At 45.6% G+C, this 22,254-nt stretch overlaps 1 protein-coding gene across 1 annotated transcript in view; it reads right to left on the bottom strand.

Moving 5' to 3' along the window:
• Positions 1–524: 524 nt before the first annotated feature.
• Positions 525–22,254, bottom strand: part of LOC103232846 (uncharacterized) — a 40,236-nt gene continuing 18,506 nt past the window's right edge. Inside the window, 8 exon segments of the mRNA XM_073011944.1 lie at positions 525–2,031; positions 2,361–2,502; positions 2,832–2,890; positions 4,258–4,451; positions 4,454–4,553; positions 4,642–4,692; positions 5,779–5,973; positions 7,566–7,740. Of these exon segments, the coding sequence (XP_072868045.1) occupies positions 850–2,031; positions 2,361–2,502; positions 2,832–2,890; positions 4,258–4,451; positions 4,454–4,553; positions 4,642–4,692; positions 5,779–5,973; positions 7,566–7,740 (2,098 nt within the window). The 3' untranslated portion in view covers positions 525–849.

The raw sequence follows: 22,254 nt of genomic DNA, 5'->3' as shown, positions 1-22,254 counted from the left end.
ATTACAGGCATGCGCCACCATGCCCGGCTAATTTTTGTATTGGCCAGGCTGGTCTGGAACTCCTGACCTCAGATGGTCCATTTTCCTCAGTCTCCAAAATTGGTGGGATTACAGGCATGAACCACCGCGCCTGACCAGTATTTTGCCACAATTTAAAATAAATAATTTTTTTTTTTTTTCAAGTTTGGGCTCAGACTATATTCTAAACAGTCACATGGCGGCTGACTCTTCTCCAGGCCTTGCTGCCAGCTTTTACATGTTTATTGTTTTTGCCTTCTTGTCACGTGCTCGGTAGATGGCAGCTTCCAGGTGCTCCTAAGGGGCCAGAAAAGAGAGTGAGAAGGCACGGAGGCTGCCAGGTCGTCCCCCTTGGGGTCCCACCCTCATCAACTCCCTCAACTGGGTCTCCTGCAACTATTCGGGGGCCACCTCGGCCACCGCTTTGCCCTGAGCTTCCTGCTGCTGCAGCTGGGCAGAGCCTCCTTCTCAGAGGCCAGCTGCTGATAGGTGGCCACGTACTGCTGCAGGGGACCCAGGGAATGGTCTGGCTGCTGCTGCAGACTCTGAGGCTATTGGCTCTTCAGCTCCACCTGCAGGATAGGCGTCAGGGTAGGCAGTGGCTGGCTTCCAGATTCTGGGCCCATAAACAGGGTGGCGAGGGCACAGTGGGGCTGTGTTATCTGCCAAGGCACCTGGCCCCTGGCCCCTTCCTCCAGGCCTAAGTGACTGCCTCCCTTGCCTAGAGGCCCATGCCTCCCTCCCCAGCCTCAAATCTCACACCCTTCTTTCCACCATTGAAGCTGTAGGCCACAGACTGGTGGAAAAGCAGAGGGAGCCAACCACCATCTGCTAAGTTGTGGTGAGGTCGTTCTGTATGATCTCCAGGGTTTGCACCCACCTCCGCCTGCTCCCCCAAAGCTCGGCCTTCCGCCCCAGCTCCCCCAGCCTCTCCTCCAGCTCCTGCAGCCTCACCTCCTGCTTCTGCATCTTCTCCTCCAGCTGCCACAGCCTCATTTCCTGCTCCTGCATCTTCTCCTCCTGCCTCTGCATCTTCTCCTCCTTCTCCCGCATCTTCTCCTCCTGCCTCCACATCTTCTCCTCCTGCTCACGTATCTTTTGCTCCTTCTCCCATATCATCTTCTCCTTCTCCCACAGCTTCTCCTCCTGCTCACACATCTTCTTCTCCTGCTCCCACAGCATATCCTCCTTCTCCCCCAACTTCTCCTCCTGCTCACACAGCATATCCTCCTTCTCCCCCAGCCTCTCCTCCTGCTCACACATCTTCTCCTCCTGCTTCCACATCATCTCATCCTGCTCCCGTATTATCTCCTTCTGCTCCCGTATCTTCTCCTCCTGCCTCCACATCTTCTCTTCTTGCTCCTGCCTCTTCTTCTCCAGCTCCCGTATCTTTTCCTCCTGCTTGTGCATCTTCTCCTCCTGCTCCTGTATCTTCTCCTTCTGCTCATGCATCTTCTCCGCCTGCTCCCGTATCTTCTCCTCCTGATTGTGCATCTTCTCCTCCTGCTCCCTTATCTTCTCCTCCTGATTGTGCATCTTCTCCTCCTGCTCCCTTATCTTCTCCTTCTGCTCATGCATATTCTCCACCTGCTCCCGTATCTTCTCCTCCTGATTGTGCATCTTCTCCGCCTGCTCCCGTATCTTCTCCTCCTGATTGTGCATCTTCTCCTCCTGCTCCCGTATCTTCTCCTCCTGATTGTGCATCTTCTCCTCCTGCTCCCTTATCTTCTCCTCCTGATTGTGCATCTTCTCCGCCTGCTCCCGTATCTTCTCCTCCTGATTGTGCATCTTCTCCGCCTGCTCCCGTATCTTCTCCTCCTGATTGTGCATCTTCTCCTCCTGCTCCCGTATCTTCTCCTCCTGCTCGTGTATCTTCTCTTGCTGCCTCCACATCTTCTCTTCCTGTTGCTGGTACAGGCGGTTCCACAACTTGTTCTCTTCCACCTGGGCTTGGAGCTTCGCTGACACACTCTGAAGCTCCTTACCCAGGTGGTCAGCCTCCTCCTGCAGCTGCTGCTGGAATAGTGAAAGTGTTGGTTTGAACCTCAGAAGGAAACAGACTCATGGGATAGTCATCTAAATGTAATCTATCAAACAATGGTTTTCACCCATGATCCTTTAAAATATATATTTTTAAGCCCTAACTCTGAGATTCCGATTCCCCAGGCAGGGCCCCACTTTTGTAGATTTTTAGTACACTCTAGAGGATTCTATGGCGGGACCAGAACAAGGACCCAAATCTTCTAGCTCGTGACTGGAGCCTCCCCATACCCTGCATGATCCCTAGACCATGGTCCCAGCCGGACGGGGATCCCACAACCCCGGGGGCTGTAGCCGCTTGCCTGTGGCAGCAGGAGCTTGGCCTTCTCCAGCTTCCTTTCTAGCTCCTTTACATTGAGCTGGATCTCAGACTTCTCAGATTCTACAAGTCGAAGTTTTTCTTGTAGTTCGGCATTTTTCTCCTTCAGCTCATCATCGGTTATGCTACGACCAGAGGCAGTAGATAAAGGAATGAACGAAGAACAGAAAGGACTGCTTTGGTGATCAACCCTCTGCTTTCACCCCACAACCACAGAACCGTGGCATTGGATGGGACCCCAGGAATTTAAAGCCCCAGGTGGCAGGCCAGAGAGAAGACATGAGTTGCCTGAGGCTACCCCATGAGTCAGTGGCACAGCCGGCACTAGAGCTTCCCTGTGCACACATGAAAACCTGTATGAGCCTCTCACCATGCTCACCTGTACCCCCACCTCCCAGCACACCCCCCACGCTAAGAGCCCCCAGACCTCCCATCCCACCGTCCCCCATCCTACGTGTTCCTGTACAGTTCCAGACTCAGGGCGTCCCTCTCCTTTGTTAACTCCTCGATGTACTGCAAATAGAGAAAGGTGAAGTCAGGATAGAGCAGGCAGAGGAGCGGCTGGCCGACCAGGAACAACAGCCACCGTGACCACTCCACACACCACTCCCCACTCCCAGTCACACCTGACATGCTCTCAAGGCACTTCCAAGCCCAGGATCTCCTTTGGTTTTCTTTTTTGTTTTGTTTTGTTTCTTTCTTACTTACTTTTTCTTTTTCTTCAGGCAGAGTTTGACTCTTGTTGCCCTGACTGGAGTGCAATGGCGCAATCTCAGCTCACCACAACCTCCGCCTCAGCCTCCCGATTAGCTGGGATTATAGGCATGTGCCACCACACCCGGCTAACTTTGTATTTTGAGTAGAGATGGGGTTTCTCCATGTCCGTCAGTCTAGTCTTGAACTCCCAACCTCAGGTGATCCGCCAGCCTCGGCCTCCCAAAGTGCTGGCATTACAGGCATGAGGCAGAGCACCTGGCCCTCATTTGTTTTTCAAAGAACTCAGTAAAGGTGGAAGGGACAGGGAAAGAAACTGAATTCATAGCTGGCTAGCAGGGGCCCTGAGACATCAGATGGTATTGCTATTGTTCTTACTGTTACTACTACCACTGTTGGAACCTTTACTGACTGCTTCACCAGGCACTGCACTAACAATCCCATTTAATCCTCACAACCTCCATAGGAGACGGTTACCATTATTACCTCTATCGTATAGATGAAAAACATGGGGTATTGAGGGTTAAGTGCTTGCCTAAGATCACGTAGAGCTGGGTTTTCAACACCCAGGTATGTCTGATTCTCTAAGCCCATTCTTTCACTGGGGGTAGGGGCAAAGATAAGAAGGAGGAAATTAATCATTTGTTGACATTTTGAAAGGATGATACATTCGAATCGTCCAAAACTCAAAGTACAGAAGGGAAATATCTCCCCCCAACACTGTTCCTCTCTCCTGAGATGTTTATGAATCCTTACAAACCTGTTTATTGTATATTCCCATAATACACACACACACACACACACATACACAGGCTCCCTCTCTCAACACAAATAATAACATACTCAAGCTACTCTTCTGTACCTTGATGGTATAAGTATCCTAACTGCCACTTGGGACTTGGCCAAGGCCACAGTCAAATATGGGCAGGGCGGGCACTTGGCCTGCGAGCTCTGTGTCCAGTGCTCACTCCCCACGGCGCCCCCCAGCTCACCCACAGCAGCCGACTCAGCCCCCGTCAGCCTCTAACCACCACACACAAAAGCAGCAAGAAATGGCCATGCTGAATTCTGGGCAGGACACTCCATCCTGCAGAAGGGACTTTTAGGCTCACTCTTCCATCTGTGAAGCCGGGTTCCCAGGGGACGGGGCAGGTGGTTGGACTCACCCAGTCAGCCGCCTTCTTCTGTGTAGCAACAGCAGAGAGATCCCGCTCTAAATCTCTTGCAAAGTTCCATGAATCATGCAGGCAGCTGACCAGATGCCTGGACTCTCCTGGAATGACAGACATTCAGATGCGGCCCAAAGGATTCCCCCTAAAGGTCTGTGAAAGTGCCAGGTTGAAGGATGACCGGGTGCCAGATTCCCACCTTCCAACTGCTGGACAGCACACTGGCTGTAATAGAGTGCCGTCTGAAGCTCGGTTTTCTCACATGTAAGGATTCGTATGGTATGAACCTGGGCCTTTGGGAGAAAAGACAAGCAAGTGCTGAAAGAGAAGCAAAGAAACCTTCTCCAGAGGACAGGAGAGAACTTCACACCTTCCACTCACCTCTAGCTCCCTCCTTAGGGCTTCCTGATGTTGGTGGCTTGCCTTCTTTTCCTATAGAAAGAGGAAGACAGAGCTCTTACTAGGGGGAGGCAGAGATGGCACAGCAAGAGATGCCCCCAGAACGGCACCACTGCCCCAGGACAGGCCCACCCATGGGACCAGGTTATCAGGGACCCTGTGTGGACGGGGTGGGATCCAGGGGGTGAGCCTTCTTCCCCAGGCTGGGAGTGGGCAAGATGAGACTGGGGCCTCTATGGCTGAGTGCCCTCCAAACCCAGCAGTCATGTGAGCAAACAAAGAAATCACGTTACTTCTTCCAGCTGGGCTCGGTTCTGTTGTTTCTGTGGGGAGAGTCAAAGGAAGGTGACTGAGGGTGGCCCCTTCAACTCTATTCCCCAGGCCAGGAAGCGGTAGGCAGGGGCCAGGGATGGATTTTAAAGGTAGTTCTGAGACCCAATGGGAACACGAACTGGTAAACTCTCCTCAACTCCCAAAGTAAAAGGACTTGGGTCTTTGTTGGTTTTTGGCCACAGCCACAGAACTCAAAGTCTGAAACTAGATTCTCTCAAAAAGACAGTCACAGAAACCTTCAGAGATGGAGTGTGAGAAGAGCCCACCCTTCTGCCAGCTTGTGATTTAGAAAGGTGCATTCATTCAACAAACATTGAGTGAGCACATACGGGCCAGGGACGGTTCTTCACAGCGCGGATATAGGACGGAAAAGGCAGATAGGAACCCTTGGTCCCGAGGTTTCCATTCTAGTGGGCCTTTAACTCTCGGGCTCTCAGAGCTAACAGACAACTCTGATACTCTCTAACTCTACCTCAGGAAACGCAAGCCCGAGAAGGAGAGTTTACAGCAGGCCGTGGACTAGGGATTAACATAAAAACAACAATGATAAATCTCATGTAAACTTCACCAATGTAGGTAAAACCACACCACTCCTATTTTACAGATGTGAAAAGAGAGGCCCAAAGAGCTCCAGGAATTTGCCCTATATCATATGCCCAGCAGATGGAGAGGATTCAAACCCAGAATTCTTAAGCAGTACCTGGGAGTTCTTCCACAATCTTAACAATTACCCTCCACCACCCCTTGGGCCCTCTGTCCCCAGGAGCCTGGCCAGCCAAGACTCACATCCTCAGGTGAGTGGCAACCACCAGAAGTGGTTGTCTCAGGGTTAGCACCATTATTGATGTTCTTCTTTTTGGTGTCGCTTGCTCCTGTACCAACACTAGGGTTGGCCTGGGGATGGTAGTCTCTCAACTGTGGAAAGGAAGAGCAGTGATACTCATGAGAACTATAAACTCCTCCAGTCACATCCTGCTTTACAGTTTATACAAAATAGTCTTATGCACCATCTGATTTAATGCCACCAACAACTGTAGGAAGTGTTGTCACAATCACTTAGTGACTGAGAGGGATTGATACCATGGCTGAACAGAAGGCAATAATGGAACTTAAACTCAGTCTTCTGACTCTGAGCTCTGGGATTTTGCCACAAATCAGCAGCTGCCAGGGACCAAAACCAGAGGCAGAGGCAGAAAAGCAAATATTAAATAGGCAGGAACTGTACACTGTGTGGTTTAGAGTCATACACCCTCACATGTCTGTTAGTGTGAAGAAGTGCACCACTACCTCTCAAACTTTTATATTAATGTATGCTCATGGCAGAAGGCAGCCTTTCTGTGAATCCTGGGAATTTAACAGAAAGAGGACAACCCAACCCTCACTTCAGAGAGGAGTCTTGTATACTCTTATACATCTATGTGACTGTCTCCCATAAGTACATTAATGTTTTGTCTCTCAGTAGACTCAAAGGAAACTGATGCTTCAGAAAGATGCCCCATATTTATCCTGTGGCACTCGAAGTACCCCAGGTGGAGATGAGATGAGGAAAATTCAAGCTGTCAAGTTCAGTTTCCCAAGATCTGTTCCACAGAAGATAGGCAGATCTCACTGCAGAAACCACTGACTGAGGGGCACTCTGGTCCCAGAACAATACAGAATTCAAATCTGAGGTGGAGAACTCAGAAACAATGTTCGAGTCTCTCTGGAGAGTAGAAGCCTGGGAGAAAATCAAACTAAACCCATTCTCCCGTTGCCACCCAGAACACTGTCAATGTGTTGAGCTCATGGGGGAGGTGTAGGCTTTTCACACTGTCAACGTCTGTGTTAAGGGAGTAAGGCAGCCTGAAACCTCTCTCTCCTAGGTCCCACAGTCCCTGGTCCCCTTCCAGCTGGAAACCTGTGCTACAACCGGAGGAACCAGAAATGGGCAAGAACACTTAGGGGACTGGGTCCTAAGAGCAAAGACCGGTCTCGTGGCAGTAATGACAGTTCCTAGAGGGACTGTGACATCACTACATTCCACTCCTCGGTGGAGTGGTGGGGGGGACACATGAGTGCAATGCCCAAGTTGCCATTTTGAGATAGGGGAGAGGGGGTCACAGGATTGGGACCCAGGTCCTTGGAGATGCAAGCCCAAAGAGCCCAGGGAGATCAGACTTTGGGTGGCGGGAGGTGAGGGCCGAGTATGGAGCAGGGAGCCCCAGGAGTCACCTGTCCAAAGTGACCATGGGGCAACTGCTGAGGGCAGGTTCTGGGGCACCCAGGTCCTTGGAGACGTGAGCCCAAAGAGCCCAAGGAGGTTGGGTTTGGGGTAGCAGGAGGTAAGGGCAGAGTATGGAGTGGGAAGCCCTGGGAGTTACCAGCTCACAGTCTCCCTGGGGTGACTGGTGAGGGCAGGGGCAGGACTCATGAGAGATTTGGGCTGGCCCGCAAGATTTTGGCGTGGGGAGCCCAGGGGCACTGGGGGGTTCCCAGCCTGGTGTGCCTCAGCAGTGGCACAGACTCTGGCAGCAGCTTGACTGTCAGAGGGCGCCTGGGGCTGGGTTGGGGTGCCACAACCTGGTGCGTTTTACCTTTTCCTTGGCCTTGGCCAATTTGATCGCTCGGGTTTCTTCGGACATCATGGGATGGGTAGGGCGGTGGGGTTGGGGCCACATCAGCACAATCCAGGCGAGGACAACTATACACCTCCAGTCACCTACCAGGTAGCTGTGTGACTGAGCCAGAGGAGGCGTAACCAGGGCCACACTAGAATGCAGAATAGGGGCGTGGCCTTAATGCTTCAAGCCTATTGGTCAATGAGAAAGATGAAAGGGGAAAGAGGCGTGGCCAGACAGCAGCATGTCCTGAAGAACCTGTGATGTCACAAGGAAAGCCGCCATGGAACCGCTGTCCCCGCCCACTCCAGGAGAGGGGCGAGGCTGTCTTTCACTTTAAAAACTTTAAAACTTTATTACCTCAATTGAGATGCAAATCCTATTATAATGGAAATTTTATAGTGTGCTTGATGATTGATAAAGCAGACTATATTATCCAACATTCCACTAAGATAAATAATCACATTGATTTTTCTTTTTTGGAAAAACTTTCTCTTATTCTCCTACATTATTGTTAAGGGTTTTATGTTTTTTAAAAAGAAAAAGAAAAAGAAAATAAGAAACATGTCTAATACCTTTAAAAACACAAAGCTTGTGAGCCAGGTGTGGCGGCTCATGCCTGTAATCCCAGCACTTTGGGAGGCTGGGGCGGGTGGATCACCTGAGTTCAGGAGTTCAAGACCAGCTTGGCCAACATGATGAAACCCTGTCTCTATTAAAAATACTAAACTAGCTGCGCATGGTGGCAGGTGCCTGTAATCCCAGCTACTTGGGAGGCTGAGGCAGGAGAATCCCTTGAACCTGGGAGGCAGAGGTTGCAGTGAGCCAAAATCATGCCATTACACTTCAGCCTGGGCTACACAACAAGACTCTGTCTCTAAATACATACATACATACACACACACACACACACACACACACACACACGGAAAGCTTTCCATTTAATAAGCACTCAAAGTTCTTTTCAAGTTTAAAACAAATACAGGACCCTGTAAAGTAAGGCTAAATGCTAAGTGATGGAGGAGAGAAAAAGGACATAAATAAATCCTACTCTCATGAGGTTTATCACTAAATCCTATTTTTCTAGAATCACCTGGCCTCTCTCAGCCCTGAAAATGAAACTACATTTCTCACTTGATACTTGGCTATGACTTGCAATCATGAAAACCAAGAGTTGCGTTCTGTCACTGTGTAGTGCTTGCTACCTGGGATCAAGGGTTGACTTTTTCATGATTTGCTCCATTACCTGTGTGCTTCTTATCCCAGACCAAAGTAAGCTTTTTTCTAAAGTTCTACAATTTACAGTTAGTAGATAGGAGTGCTTCTCAAAAACATAGTCTCTGAACCAGGAGCACTTGGGAATGTCTTATAGATGTAAATTCTCAGACCCCTCCCTAGACCTGATGAATCAGAAACTCTGGAGTAGGGACCAGCAATCCAGGCTGCAATAAGCCCTCCAGGTGTTCAGGAACCGCTGGCATACAGCAGGTAGAAAAATGTGTTTCCTTCTGTAGGTCCAAAGCCAGGGATACTATATGTTCTGTCTCGATATGAAACAATGACAAGCAATTAAAAGACATAAATCTCCTTCCTACTTCCATCCTCTAGCCAGTGTGTTTTATTTTTATGAGTTCAAATAGAAAGTGAATGGCAATCAGAGATTTCGTCTAAAAAGTATGTTTACAAGTATCAGTTCTCATCCAGCCTGATCTCATCTAGTACCATTTATATCCTCTTATATGTAATATTGTAGAAAAGGATCTTCACAATGTAAGACTCGGGCACACTAGGAGTTCTATGATAAAAGACCAACTAGATCTGAATGTCCAAACTTACTAGAGAAGAAAAGTGGAATCACTGGCTATATTTTCAAATTGCATTCAACAGGAAATTAAAGTTTGGAATTGTTTTCACCTTCATCCTTCCATGTTAATAGAATTCAACCAGAACACTCCATTCTTCCAAAGCCTCTAGCCAGGCAACATTTTATTGTATTACTTCCTGCTTTTCAATGGATACCAAGCAGAGTCCTGGTAGGCACATTTTGTACACCTGCAAAGATGCAAAACTTAACAGGTCCCTCTGTTCGATATTAAAACAAACGTCCTGTAAACCTCAGATGGTGAGTGTAATACTTCAGCACTAGCATGAAAGCCTCAAATATAAAAAGATACCAAGAACACTACTAGCAAAAAAAGTAAGCTCTTAGCCGGGAACACTAGTTCACGCCTGTACTCCCAGCATGTTGGTAAGCCAAGGTGGAGTCAGTCAGGAGTTCAAGACCAGCCTGGGCAGCATAGCGAATTCACATCTCTACAAAAAACATTTAAAAATTAGCTGGGCATGGCGGCACACACCTGTAGTCCTAGAGCTACTTGGGAGGCTGAGGTGGGAAAATCGCTTGAGCCCAGGAGTTTGAGGCTGCAGTAGCTATGATCATGCCACTGCACTCCAGTCGGGGTGACAGAGTGAGATCTAGATATTACATTCTGTCCTGCTCCTGTTTCCACTAAAATCACTAAGTTAAAACGTTTTCATTCAGCAGATAAAAATTAAGTGAAATGTGACTTTGGTGTTGGGCTAGCAAAAAAAAAAAAAAAGAGAGAGAGAGAGAAAAATAAAGCGAAATGACAAATTACTTACTGGGAGAAAATCTTTGTAACCTGAATGACAGATAAAAGGTGTGTATCCGTAGCCTATAAAGAAATCTTTAAAATTATTCAGAAAAAAATGAATGATTTCCAGCAGAAAATGGGCAGTGGAGAAACCGACACTTCCCATGAAAATAAAAATGGCCAATGAGCTTATGAAAAAGATTCAAAAGCACTAGAAATCAAAGAAATGTAATGAAAACAATGAGATGTTCTGCTTAAAGACCAGCAAAGGTGACAAATGGAAGGGGGAACCTGGAGCTCCGTCCCTGTTGGTGGAAGTATAAACTGAACCAATTTTCCTACAGGATAATTTGAACATTTCTTTTAAAAATCCTAAAACTGTTTTATATTATTTTCCTCCATATATTCTACTTCTATGAATTCATCGCAAAAATCCTTGCTCGGGTTCATTAAAATGATATAGAAGGAAATTCAACTCTAGGGTGGCAACGATTCACTTAACATACATCCAGCTATTAAAAATGATGATGCCAGGATATAATTCTCCCATAGAAACATGCTGAAAATATAGTCAGCGACAAAAGACCATATATTATGATTCTACTTTTTAAAATGTTTACATGCATAAAAAAGTGTAAAAAGGAACCAGAATGTTTTGAGTGGAAAAATTAAAGATTTTTCTCTACATTTTGTCATCCAAATTATTACACAAAGAATGTGATTTCCTTTATAATCAGGGAGAAGTGTTGTTTTCATTTATTTATATTTATATTTCTTTTCTTTTTTTTTTTCCTTTTTTCTCCTGTATGTATCCCATGTATGCTAGAGGCCTTGAATCCTTTCCTCTTGAGGTTAGTCAGCCCATTTTTGGGATGTGCAGTACAAAAAGCTGCCCCATCTTCCATTTATTTATTTATTTATTTATTTATTTACGACAGAGTCTTGCTCTGTTGCCTAGGGTGGAGTGAGGTAGTGTGATCTTGGCTCATTGCAACCTCCACCTCCTGGGTTCAAGTGATTCTCTTGCTTCAGCCTCCTGAGTAGCTGAGATTACAGGCACCCACATTTTTGTATACAAATACATTTTGTATACAAATACAAATACATTTTTGTATTTTTAGTAGAGATGGGGTTTCACCATGTTGGCCAGGCTGGTCTCGAACTCCTGACCTCAGGTGATCCACCTGCCTCTGCCTCCCAAAGTGCTGGGATTAAATACATGTGTGTACCACTGCTCCTGGTCCTTCCTTTTATGTTCCAAGGTCTGGAAACATTTTTATTTTAATGTGTACAAATACATAGTTCTGAAAAATTTAAAATTTAGCTATCTATAAAAGCATATAGCAAAATCCCATTCGTAGTCCTATTCTCCCTCCACAGCCAAACACTTTAAATTGGTTTCTTACATATCATTTCAGAATTTATCTTTGCAAATACATAGGTATATACTTATTCTACTCTTCTCTCTCAACACAAAAAGTAGCATACCACACATACGATACCATTCCTTCTTCCTTTTAAAAACACACACAATCTATACGAGTTCTTCCACGTGAGTGCAGTCTTTCTCATTCTTCTTCTTAGCTGCACGGTATTCATCATTTGGATGGACCACCGTTTACTTAACCAGTTCCTGTTGGCAGACACTGAAATCATCCCTATCATACTATTACAAAAAATAATGCCAAGCACAACCACCTACACACACCAAGTTCATTTCTGAATCTGCCTTTGAGGAAGCCTCTGTTTGAATCACCATAAGGTTGCAAGGCTGAAAAGTTTGCCTCTTTTTTAGTTTTCATTATGTACAGCAGTATGTAGCAAGACTCCCTCGAGCAAAGCAAATGTACTCTTCAGAGATTTCATAAAAATAAATGGATAAACAGAACATTCAGGATAACCATTTCTATTTAACTATGCATATAGAGAGAGAGCACATGCATATGCATAGAAAGTATCAAATCCATCAAAGCATTGACCATTGCCTCAGTATGGTGGACCTATGGAGTGCTTTGTAGACCTCCTTGCCCATCAGTTCTTCCTAATTTCATAGCAGTAAACACATACTATTCTTGCAATATAAAATTTCAAAAAATGTTAAGTTAAGCTGGATACATTCCTTCAGTCTGTCCTATATTTGTATAGTACTCCCGAGTGCTCAAATATCACTTTATTAAAAATGTTTATTATTTCAAATATAGAGACAGGCAGGGTCTTGCTCTGTCGACCAGGCTGGTCTTGAACTCCTAGATCCTCCTGGATCCTCCCACCTCCGCCTCTCCAAGTGCTGGTATTACAAGTGTGAGCCATCATGCCCAGCAGGCTTCATTTGAGAAATCTTTCCCCCGCACTCCATATATTACTAATTATTCCTTTCTTCTTGTTTAGACGGCATTTTGTCATATCTCTATGACCTCACTTGTCACATGATAACCAGTTGCTCACCTATCTGTCTCTCTTGATTGCCCATGAGCTCCTAGAGAAGAGTCTGACTTTCAGCCCCTTGAACAGTGTGTGACACGTACATGCCTCATGCACAGAGAAGTCAAAGATGTCACTACAGTGTCATCATTCCCAGAATTCAATACCTGTATTTCTATATTGTTCTAGATGCTCTGCCAACAACCTGAGAATGTTATGCTGTTTCCCTAAAACTTCCATCCATTACGGAGTGTCTACAGTCATAGTTAATTATGATATGCCCTCTGGCCAAGCCCATTCACAGTTTTTTCTTTAGGTGGTTTTTATTTTAATTGTTGATTTTGATTGTTTGCTTTCTGTTTTTTAATCTAGGAGTGTTCAGTAAACTTCACCATCTCTGTATCTGTGTCCCTGCATCTGCTCTCTGCTCGGAATGAGGCCTCAAAGTTATTGGTAAGAATTCCTACTCACCCTTAAATAATCCGCTTAAATAATACCTTCTCCGCGAAACCTTTATATCCTCGCATTCTTATGGTAGGAATTGAGAATTCCTCAACTCTTGAAACATTTGTGCCTCTATTAGTATGTATCAGGCACTGAACTAACTGCCAGGATAGAAAGATGAAACTGTAGACCCTGCCCTGATGGAGCTTATGGCCTAGTGTGGAAAACAGCCATATGAACAAATAACCATGCTATAATATTAGATGCAATACCAAAAGGGAGAGGTATTGAATATTTGATATGTGTCAATTACCTTGTTAGATGCTTTATTAATTATCTATGATCATATTAGATACATATTTGAATTGGACAGAAGGCCATGAAACTCTAGGACTGCTATACTCTCAATTGTCTTCTAAAGAAATTGTCTAAGGGTTCTTTTTGAATACATGACAGTCATATAACTATTGTGCGACTGTGGCATACACAAAAAGCATATCTGTAACACATCTGTGTGACCAATAGTGCATAAAACCAACCTTACTTCTTCTTTTTTTTTTTTTTTTTTTTTGACGGAGTCTTGCTCTGTCACCAAGCTAGAGTGCAATGGTACAATCTCAGCTCACTGCAACGTCCACGTCCTGGGTTCAAATGATTCTCCTGCCTCAGCCTCCTGAGTGGCTGGGACTACAGACACACACAACCATGCCCAGCTCATTTTTTATGTGTTTTTAGTAGAGATGGGGTTTCCGCATGTTAGCCAGGATGGTCTCGATCTCTAGACCTCATGATCCATCGGCCTCGACCTCCAAATGTTCTGGGATTACAGGTGTGAGCCATGGAGCCCAGCCAAAACCAACCTTCTTTGGCCACAAGTGACTGGACCAGGACTCAGTGCTTCAGCTAAGGACAACATATAGGTTGAGCCTCAGGTTGATCAATCACCAAGGACATGACGTGGCTCAAAATTCTCCCTAACAGGGACCTTCCGTTTTTAGAAGGTGACACACTAATCCAATCAGATATTCTCTCTTACAAAATACAAATGTTGGGCGAACAAAGGAAAAGAGGGCAGGTCTTCAGAGCTCAAATCCTATCCTAAACGCTGCTAAATTAATCTTGTGGGAAGTTTTGAAAGTAGTAGAGCCAAGAGGCAACATGGCTGCTTAGATGACTTCCCATCCAAGTTTGCATTCAGCTGTCATCACCAAATGTGATATGTGTGTGCCTCTTCCTTGCAACCCACTGGGGCCTAACACATCATATCACCACTTCTGAAATTAGGAAACCAGCTCAGAAGTCCAAGAGCTTGACCAGAGTAGCTCAGTTGGTAGGTAGCAGAATCAGAATTCAAAGACCAAGTCAGCATGATTCTTCTACAATATCCTGCCAGTTACATGGGCAAGTGGCCTCAAAATCAACAAAAGACAAGTAGAGGTTGACATGTGTCAATGAAGGGAGGCTCAAAAGGAAGAGTTTATACACAACACTAGAGGAGAAATGTTCTGAAAGAATGTCTGGGGATGTGAAGTAGAAGGGGGCACACCAGGTTTCACCTTGGTCAAGTGAATCTCTAGTTGCAACCTGGGCCTCTGCCCCGAGCTCCAAACTTAGCTATCTGTCTTTCTTACTGTACTGTAAAATCCACAGGGCAGGACCTGAATCTCTAACTTGTTCATCACAGATTAAAGTAATCTGCCTTATAGTAAGTGCTTAGTAAATATATGAATGAATAAGTAATTGAACTCTCAAAGAAGCTAAAGAAACATTCCACATTGCTGGGGAAGGGGTTACCATGAAACAGACCCTAGCAGTCACTTACAAATACAGTTGACCCTCATTGTTTGTGGATCCCGTATTTGCACATTTACTTACTTGCTAAATGTCTTTGTAATCCCCAAATTAATACTTGTGGAGCTTTCAAGGTGGCTCCTGGATATAGACATAATAGTGAAAAATCTGCCACTCCTTGCACACATCCCAAGCTAAGGTCCAATAAGGTGACCCTCAGTTTTCTGGTTTCAGCTCTCATACAAAGATGTCCAGAGGGCAGAGACGGTAGAGGGCAGTGCAGGGTAGTGTAAGAAGCTCGGGCTGGGGCCAGCTGGAGGAGGTCTGAATCTTAACTCTGGCTCCTGTTAGCGGGGCAGCCTCAGGCAAATCACTTAACACTTCTCTACTTTCTTTATTCTTTTGTAAATAAAGAAAATGTACTCTACCAGGAAGAGTTGTTTTAGGAATTAAGGTTATAACTTATGTGAGATATGTACATAAGTACATATTTTCCCTGGCAACAAGGGTTGAGTATTTGATTAACTCAGTGTTCTAGGCAACTTTATAGAATAGAACTACTGCAAATAATGAGAATTAACTGTAATTGTTTATAAAGAAATAACAGAGATGTAGACAAAACAGTTATGTGAATGAGCTAGAGGCAGGCTTCAAGAAGCTTCTGAAGAAACAGAACTTCACCAGGCACCTAAGCTGTGGAAAAGGCTTGCAAGGAGAGAGAACGGCACCTACAGAGAGAGATCCAGATGGTGGGAAAAACCAGGCAGGTTCAGGAAACGACACATGGGGAAGTGTAGCGCAGAAGATGAGGCCAGAACACGGTGCCGCAGTGCTTCTCTGCACCCTGTATACAGCCTGCGCTGCAGAACCTCACTCTCTGCATGTCATTCTTGGTTTCTAGTTCTCTCTTCTGTTAAACTATGAGCCCCTCAAGGTCAAGGTCCCTAAGAAGAAATCATAGCTAGAGTCCTCTAAATTTGCAAACAAGTTATTACTAAACACAAATACACCCCAAAAGACTGTACAAACATAACTTTGGTTTTCAACTGCAGTCACAGCAATTCACAACCAGTACAAATTTGCAATTTGTCCAGGATTTTTCTCTGATGACTGCTTAACTCTGCCATAAGCTCTTTTCATTGTTTTAGACACCCAGACATTTGTTGGAAGTTTGAAGATCTTGCTCTTTTTAGCGTAACTGATTCATTGGTTGATTGACTGAGATGGAGTCTCATTATGTTACCCAGGCTGGTCTTGAACTGCTAGGTTCAAGCAGTTCTCCTGCCTCAGCCTCCCAAGTGGCTGGGATTACAGGCGCACTCCACTGTGCTGGGCTCTCGTGTGATTTATCCACAGGGCTTAAACATGTGGTCCATTAGACAGTGTTGCCATGTCAGAGTAAAGGTTTCTTTTAATTCACTCTAATAGACTTATTTCTCTATATGCAAGATACAACTTTACCATAGTAAAATACAAGGAAGCTTATATATATATATATAAAACAAACAGGATAAAGAAAGCAGTATAATTTTTTTCCACAAAAGCTTGCACAATCTTGGTCAAAACACAGTAAACATGATATTAAACTCACAGCTTACATTTCTCCACTGAGAGCTAGAAAAACAATGCCAGTTTTTGTAAAGTCACAAAACTAAGCACTGTGAGAACATACAAGATATTGTGAACTTGTATATTCTCCCCATCCCCACAGACAAGTAGCCAAAGGAATCTATCAGTCCTACCCCAACACTTCAATCTCCTACAACCTCCAAAATAAAACTCACTGTCCAATATCTAAATTTGTATTTTCACATGTCTAAAATCTTAATCAAAACTAAGAACAGTGCATTAGCTTTTCCCCATAAAATTCTTGGTATAACTTTACTTAGGCACAACATAGTTTGTACCATGATCTAAAAACATATGGATAGAACTAACATTATTAGAAATCAAACGAATATACTATGAAGGTGAAAAGGGAATCGGGAGCGAGTGTTGTTTTTAAACAGGTTCAATGTTGTTATTACCCACTCGGGTTAGGTGTGCTCAAATCATGTGCTGTACAGCTAAGTATGTCCTATATTTTATGAGAAAGTAGAGTGACAAATTATTTATTGAGGACCTGCTGGGTGCACAGAGGCATGCTGGAAGCTGTAAGAGACTTGATTCTTGCCCTCAAGAAACTTCCAAGGTTATTGACTACTCCCAAAACAAATAAGGAGCGATGCTCTCTCAAATAGATAGTTGATCAAATGTGAAATGGAGGTGAAGATGGGGAAGGCCTTAGGCTCAGAGATTGTGTTCAGGCCTTTATAGGGACATTTCTTTGACATAATCATATGCATTTTAAAATAAGTTAAATTCTCATCAGATCGTTCTGAAATTTACAGAGGATTTTGTTGGTGAGAAACGTATTTTATGTGTTGACCCATAGGTCTATACATATGTATATGACTCATGGGAATGTATGTATGTGACCCATAGGAATGTTTTTAATGTTAACTGTTAAACACCCATTCACAATATTTCCACCGTTAATGGTCTATATCTTTTTTGGAGCTGATGTGGAGAAGTCAAGGACCGTGTACTAATTGCTATTTGATGTTATTCTGTGAGGAGAATTGATTGGCTTTGGGTGGGGGAGAGGGTTGGACGTTGAAGACCTGAAGGCAGGTCTGAGTCAAGAAATCTTGCCACTGACATCTGGAAAGTCTGTCGATTCTACCTTTGGAAGTGCCTTTAAATACCTCATGGAAGGCCGGGTATGATGGTTCATGTCTGTAATCCCAGCATTTTGGGAGGCTGAGGCAGCCAGATCACTGGAGGTCAGGAGTTTGAGACCAGCCTGGCCAACATGATAAAACCCTGTCTCTACTAAAAATACAAAAAGTTAACTGGGCAAGGTGGCGGACACCTGTAGTCACAGCTACTCAAGAGGCTAAGGCAGGAGAATTGCCTGAACCTCGGAGGTGCAGGTTGCAGTGAGCTAAGATCATGCCACTGCACACCAGCCTGGGTGACAGAGCAAGACCCCATCTGGAAGGAAAGAAGGAAGGAAGGAAGGAAGGAAGGAAGGAAGGAAGGAAGGAAGGAGGGAAAGAAGGGGAAGGAAAGAACGAGGGAAAGAAGGGGAAGGAAGGAAGGAAGAGAGGGAGGGAGGGAGGAAAGGAGGAAGGAAGGGAGGAAGGAAGGAAGGGAGGGAGGGAAAAAGGAAGGAAGGAAGGGAGGGAGGAAGGAATGGAGGAAAAGAGGAAGGCAGGGAGGGAGGGGAAAAGGAAGGAAGGAAGGAAGGAGGAAGAGGGACAGAGGGACAAAGGAAGGAAGGAAGAAGAGGGAGGGAGGAAGGGAGGGAAGGAAGGAAACTGAGGCATGAGAATCGCTTGAACCCAGTAGGTGGAGATTGCATTGAGCCGAGACTGCATCACTGTATGCCAGCCTGGGCAGCAGAGTAAGATTCCATCTCAAATGAAAAGGAAACTTGAATGACCTGCAGACATAGAAGATTTAACATCAATATGAACGAGGGGAATGGACATAGGAATGACAGTGAGATACTAGCATTCCTACACATCAGTAGTAAACGATTAGAAAATGAATAGAAAAGAAGATTGTATTCACAATAGCAACAGAAGCCTTAGAATATATCTGGCAAAATACACAGAAGACCTTTCATGAAGAGTATTGCTGTGGTCTGAAGGCATCTCTCAAAATTCAAACTGATTGCCAAGATACTATCTTAATAGTATTAAGAGGAAGATAGTATGAAGAACTGGTGTCTTTAAGGGGGAGCCCTCATGGATGTGGTTAGTGCTTTATAAAAGGGCTTGGGCTCACGCCTGTAGTCCCAGCACTTTGAGAGACCAAGGTGGGTGGATCACGAGGTCAGGAGTTTGAGACCAGCCTGGCCAACATGGTGAATCCCCGTCTTTACTAAAAATACAAAAATCAGCCAGGTGTGGTGGTGTGCGCCTGTAGTCCCAGCTACTCGGGTGGCTGAGGCAGAGGAATCACTTGAACCTGGGAAGGGAAGGTTGCAGTGAGCTGAGATCGTGCCACTGCATTCCAGCCTGGGTAACAAAGCGAGACTCCGTGGCAAAAATAAATGAGTAAAATAAAAGGACTTGGGGGTGATGATGAATCTGTTCTCTCTGCTGCATAAGAACGTATTATTATTATTATTATTATTATTATTATTTTGAGATGAGGTCTTACTCTGTTGCCCAGGCTGGAATACAGTGGTGCAATCACTGCTCACTGCAGCATCAGCCTCCTGGGATCAAGTGATCCTCCCACCTCAGCCTCTCAAGTAGCTAGGACCATAGCCTTGCCACCACACCTGGCTAAATTTTGAATTTTTTTGTGGAGATGGGGGTCTCACTGTGTTGCTGAGGCTGGTCTTAAACTCCTGGGCTCAAGGAGTCCTCCTGCCTTGGCCTCCGAAGGTGCTGGGATTACAAGTGTGAGCCACCGTGCCTGGCAGTTCATATTATTTTGAAAGCCGTGTAATAGTAAGTGCCAGTAAGGACATGGAACAGCAGGAGCACTCGTCAGCTCCTCCTGGGGATGTACACTGGCACTGCCAGTTTGGAGAGAACTTAATGTTGTATCGTGAAGTCAAAGATTCTTGTGTTCAATGCCCAGCCCTTCCACTTCCTGGTGTGTGCCCAGAGAGACTCACACATTTACATGATAATGTTCATAGTCACCCTTGTGTCGTGACAACCAGAAACCACTTAGATGTCCATCAACAGGAACATGGAGGAGTAAACTGTGGGATCCTCAGGCAATGCAATATGACCTGGAACAGGGGCCAGCAAACTCCTGCCCATCTGCCAAATCTGGCCCATGGCCTGTGATGGTACAGCCCAGGAGCTAAGAAGAATGGTTTTTATAATATTAAAGTACTACAAAAAACAAAACAGGTCTGGCACGGTGGCTCACACCTGTAATGTCAGCACTTTGGGAGGCCAAGGCAGGCAGATCACGAGGTCAGGAGATTGAGACCATCCTGGCTAACACGGTGAAACCCTGTCTCTACTATAAATACAAAAATTAGCCAGGCGTGGTGGTGGGCACCTGTAGTCCCAGCTACTCAGGAGGCTGAGGCAGGAGAACGGCATGAACCCCAGAGGCAGAGCTTGCAGTGAGCCGAGATGGCGCCACTGCACTCCAGCCTGGGCGACAAAGCAAGACTCCGTCTCAAAAAAAAAAAAAGACGAGCCTGACCAACATGGTGAAACCTTGTATCTCCTAAATACAAAACAATTAGCTGGGCGTGGTGGTTCTGTGTACCTGTAATCCCAGCTACTTGGGAGGTTGAGGCAGGAGAATCGTTGAACCCAGAGGGTGGAGGTTGCAGTGAGCCGATTGCACCATTGCACTCCAGCCTGGGCGACAAGAGTGAAACTCCATCCAAATGACAAACAAACAAAACCAAAACAACAGCAAAGCCAAACAAAGAGTTTGCAACAGAGACCATATGTTGCCTACAAAGCCTAAAATACGTTACTGTCTGGCGTTTTACACAAAATGTTTGCTGATCCTTCATCTAGAGCCACACGTATTCACACAAAAAATTTTTTTAAAAATAATGTTAAGCAATAAAAGTAAGTTTTGAATAATATGTAAAATCACATACCATATATAACATACATGGACATATGCATACTAGCTAACATTTAAAAACATGTTTAAAGACACCCACCTAAGTAGCAGAACTATAAAAATTGCACAGGGGTGATAAACTCTAAATTCAGAGGAGTGGGTACCTCTAGGGATGGGCAAAGCAGTAAGCCTGGCGGGAGGCTCTGGGAGTTTCATTTCATATATAAGTTTGCTTTAGTTGGTAAAACAAGAATAGAAGGTCTGAAGCAAATAAGAGTATATATGAGGATATTCTGATAACCCCGGAAAGTGGTACTCAGGCATTTGGTATATGGGTTCCTAAAGATTTATGTATGTTTGAAATATTTATTTATTTATATTTATTTTTTACTGAGATGGAGTCTCACTTTGTCACCCTCGGCTCGCTGCAACCTTCATCTCCGCAGTTCAGGTGATTCTCCCACCTCAGCCTCCCGAGTAGTCGAGTTTACAGGCGCACGTGACTCTGTCAGCTAATTTTTGTATTTATAGTAGAGACCAGGTTTCACCATGTTGACCAGACTGGTCTTGAACTCCTGACCTCAAGTGATCCACCTATCTCAGCCTCCCAAAGTGCTGGAACTATAGGCATGAGCCACTGTGCCAGTCCTGAAATATTTAATAATACATTTAATTAATTAATTAATTAATTATTTGTATTATTATTATTTTTTAGATGGAGACTCACTCTGTCGCCCAGGCTGGAGTGCAGTGGCATGATCTTGGCTCACTGCAACCTCCAACTCCCAGATTCAAGTGATTCTCCTGCCTCAGCCTCTCGAGTAGCTGGGATTACAGTCTCATGCCACCACACTCAGCTAATTTTTTGTATTTTTAGTAAAGATGGGTTTTCACCATGTTAGCCAGGATGGTCTCGATCTCCTGACCTCATGATCCACCCGCCTTGGCCTCCCAAAGTGCTGGGATTACAGGCATGAGCCACCGCGCCTGGCCTTATTTTGTTTCGAGGAGTGCCTTTTGGTAAGGGTGCCCAGGAGGAGGATGACTGTGGAGATGGGCAGGTGCCTTCCCTGCTGTGCAACTGGCTGACATCCTGGCCCAGGGCTCTGCCCAGGACTGCCGTGTGCCCTTTTTGCAGTTCCCTTGGCGGTGGGTGAGCCCAGTTCTCTCCACCAGCTGAGGCCCAGGCTGCAGTGGTGTTGGCCAGAGAGAACGGAGTTAGCGGCAATCCACAGCAGGAGTCAGAGCCTGACTTTCCCGTCTGGGAAGTGAGACGGTGGATCTCGTGGTTTTCAAGGATTCATCCAGCTCTGTTTTCCTGGGCCAAGGGTTTGTCCCAAGACCTGTGGCTGATGCCCTGGGCTCCAGCCTCTCTATCCAAGGGAGCAGGGCGGAGCAGAAGTCGGCCTCCACATTCCTGGCTTTTCATCCCCATCCTGAGCTGCCTGTCTCTGGCTTCCCCATCAGTGCTGGTGCCCCTTGAGGAGAAGCCTCCCAGAGGAAGAGTTGGCCAAAAGGGGTGTTTATGTGTGACTTGGAAGGCAGAAGGAAAGAGACAGCAGTTGCTGTCTGGAGGCGGCTGTGGCTGTCCAGCGTCACTGGCCAGGTCGAGGTCCATTGTGCCTGTGCGCAGCAAATCTATCACTGTGACACGGGTTTTGCAAAAGAAAAAAGATAGATTCCCAAGACCGCCAAGTGAGGAGGTGGGAGAACAGCGCTCACATCCTTATCTCCCTGGAGATAAGGCTGAAGGCTGTTTCTAGGTTAGGGAAGTGTGATGGTCTAAGATG

The sequence above is a fragment of the Chlorocebus sabaeus genome, chromosome 26 (assembly GCF_047675955.1).
Source record: "Chlorocebus sabaeus isolate Y175 chromosome 26, mChlSab1.0.hap1, whole genome shotgun sequence".
Taxonomy (NCBI): domain Eukaryota; kingdom Metazoa; phylum Chordata; class Mammalia; order Primates; family Cercopithecidae; genus Chlorocebus; species Chlorocebus sabaeus.
Note: the sequence above shows the minus strand (reverse complement) of the source record. Positions and strands in the feature narration are given on the sequence as shown.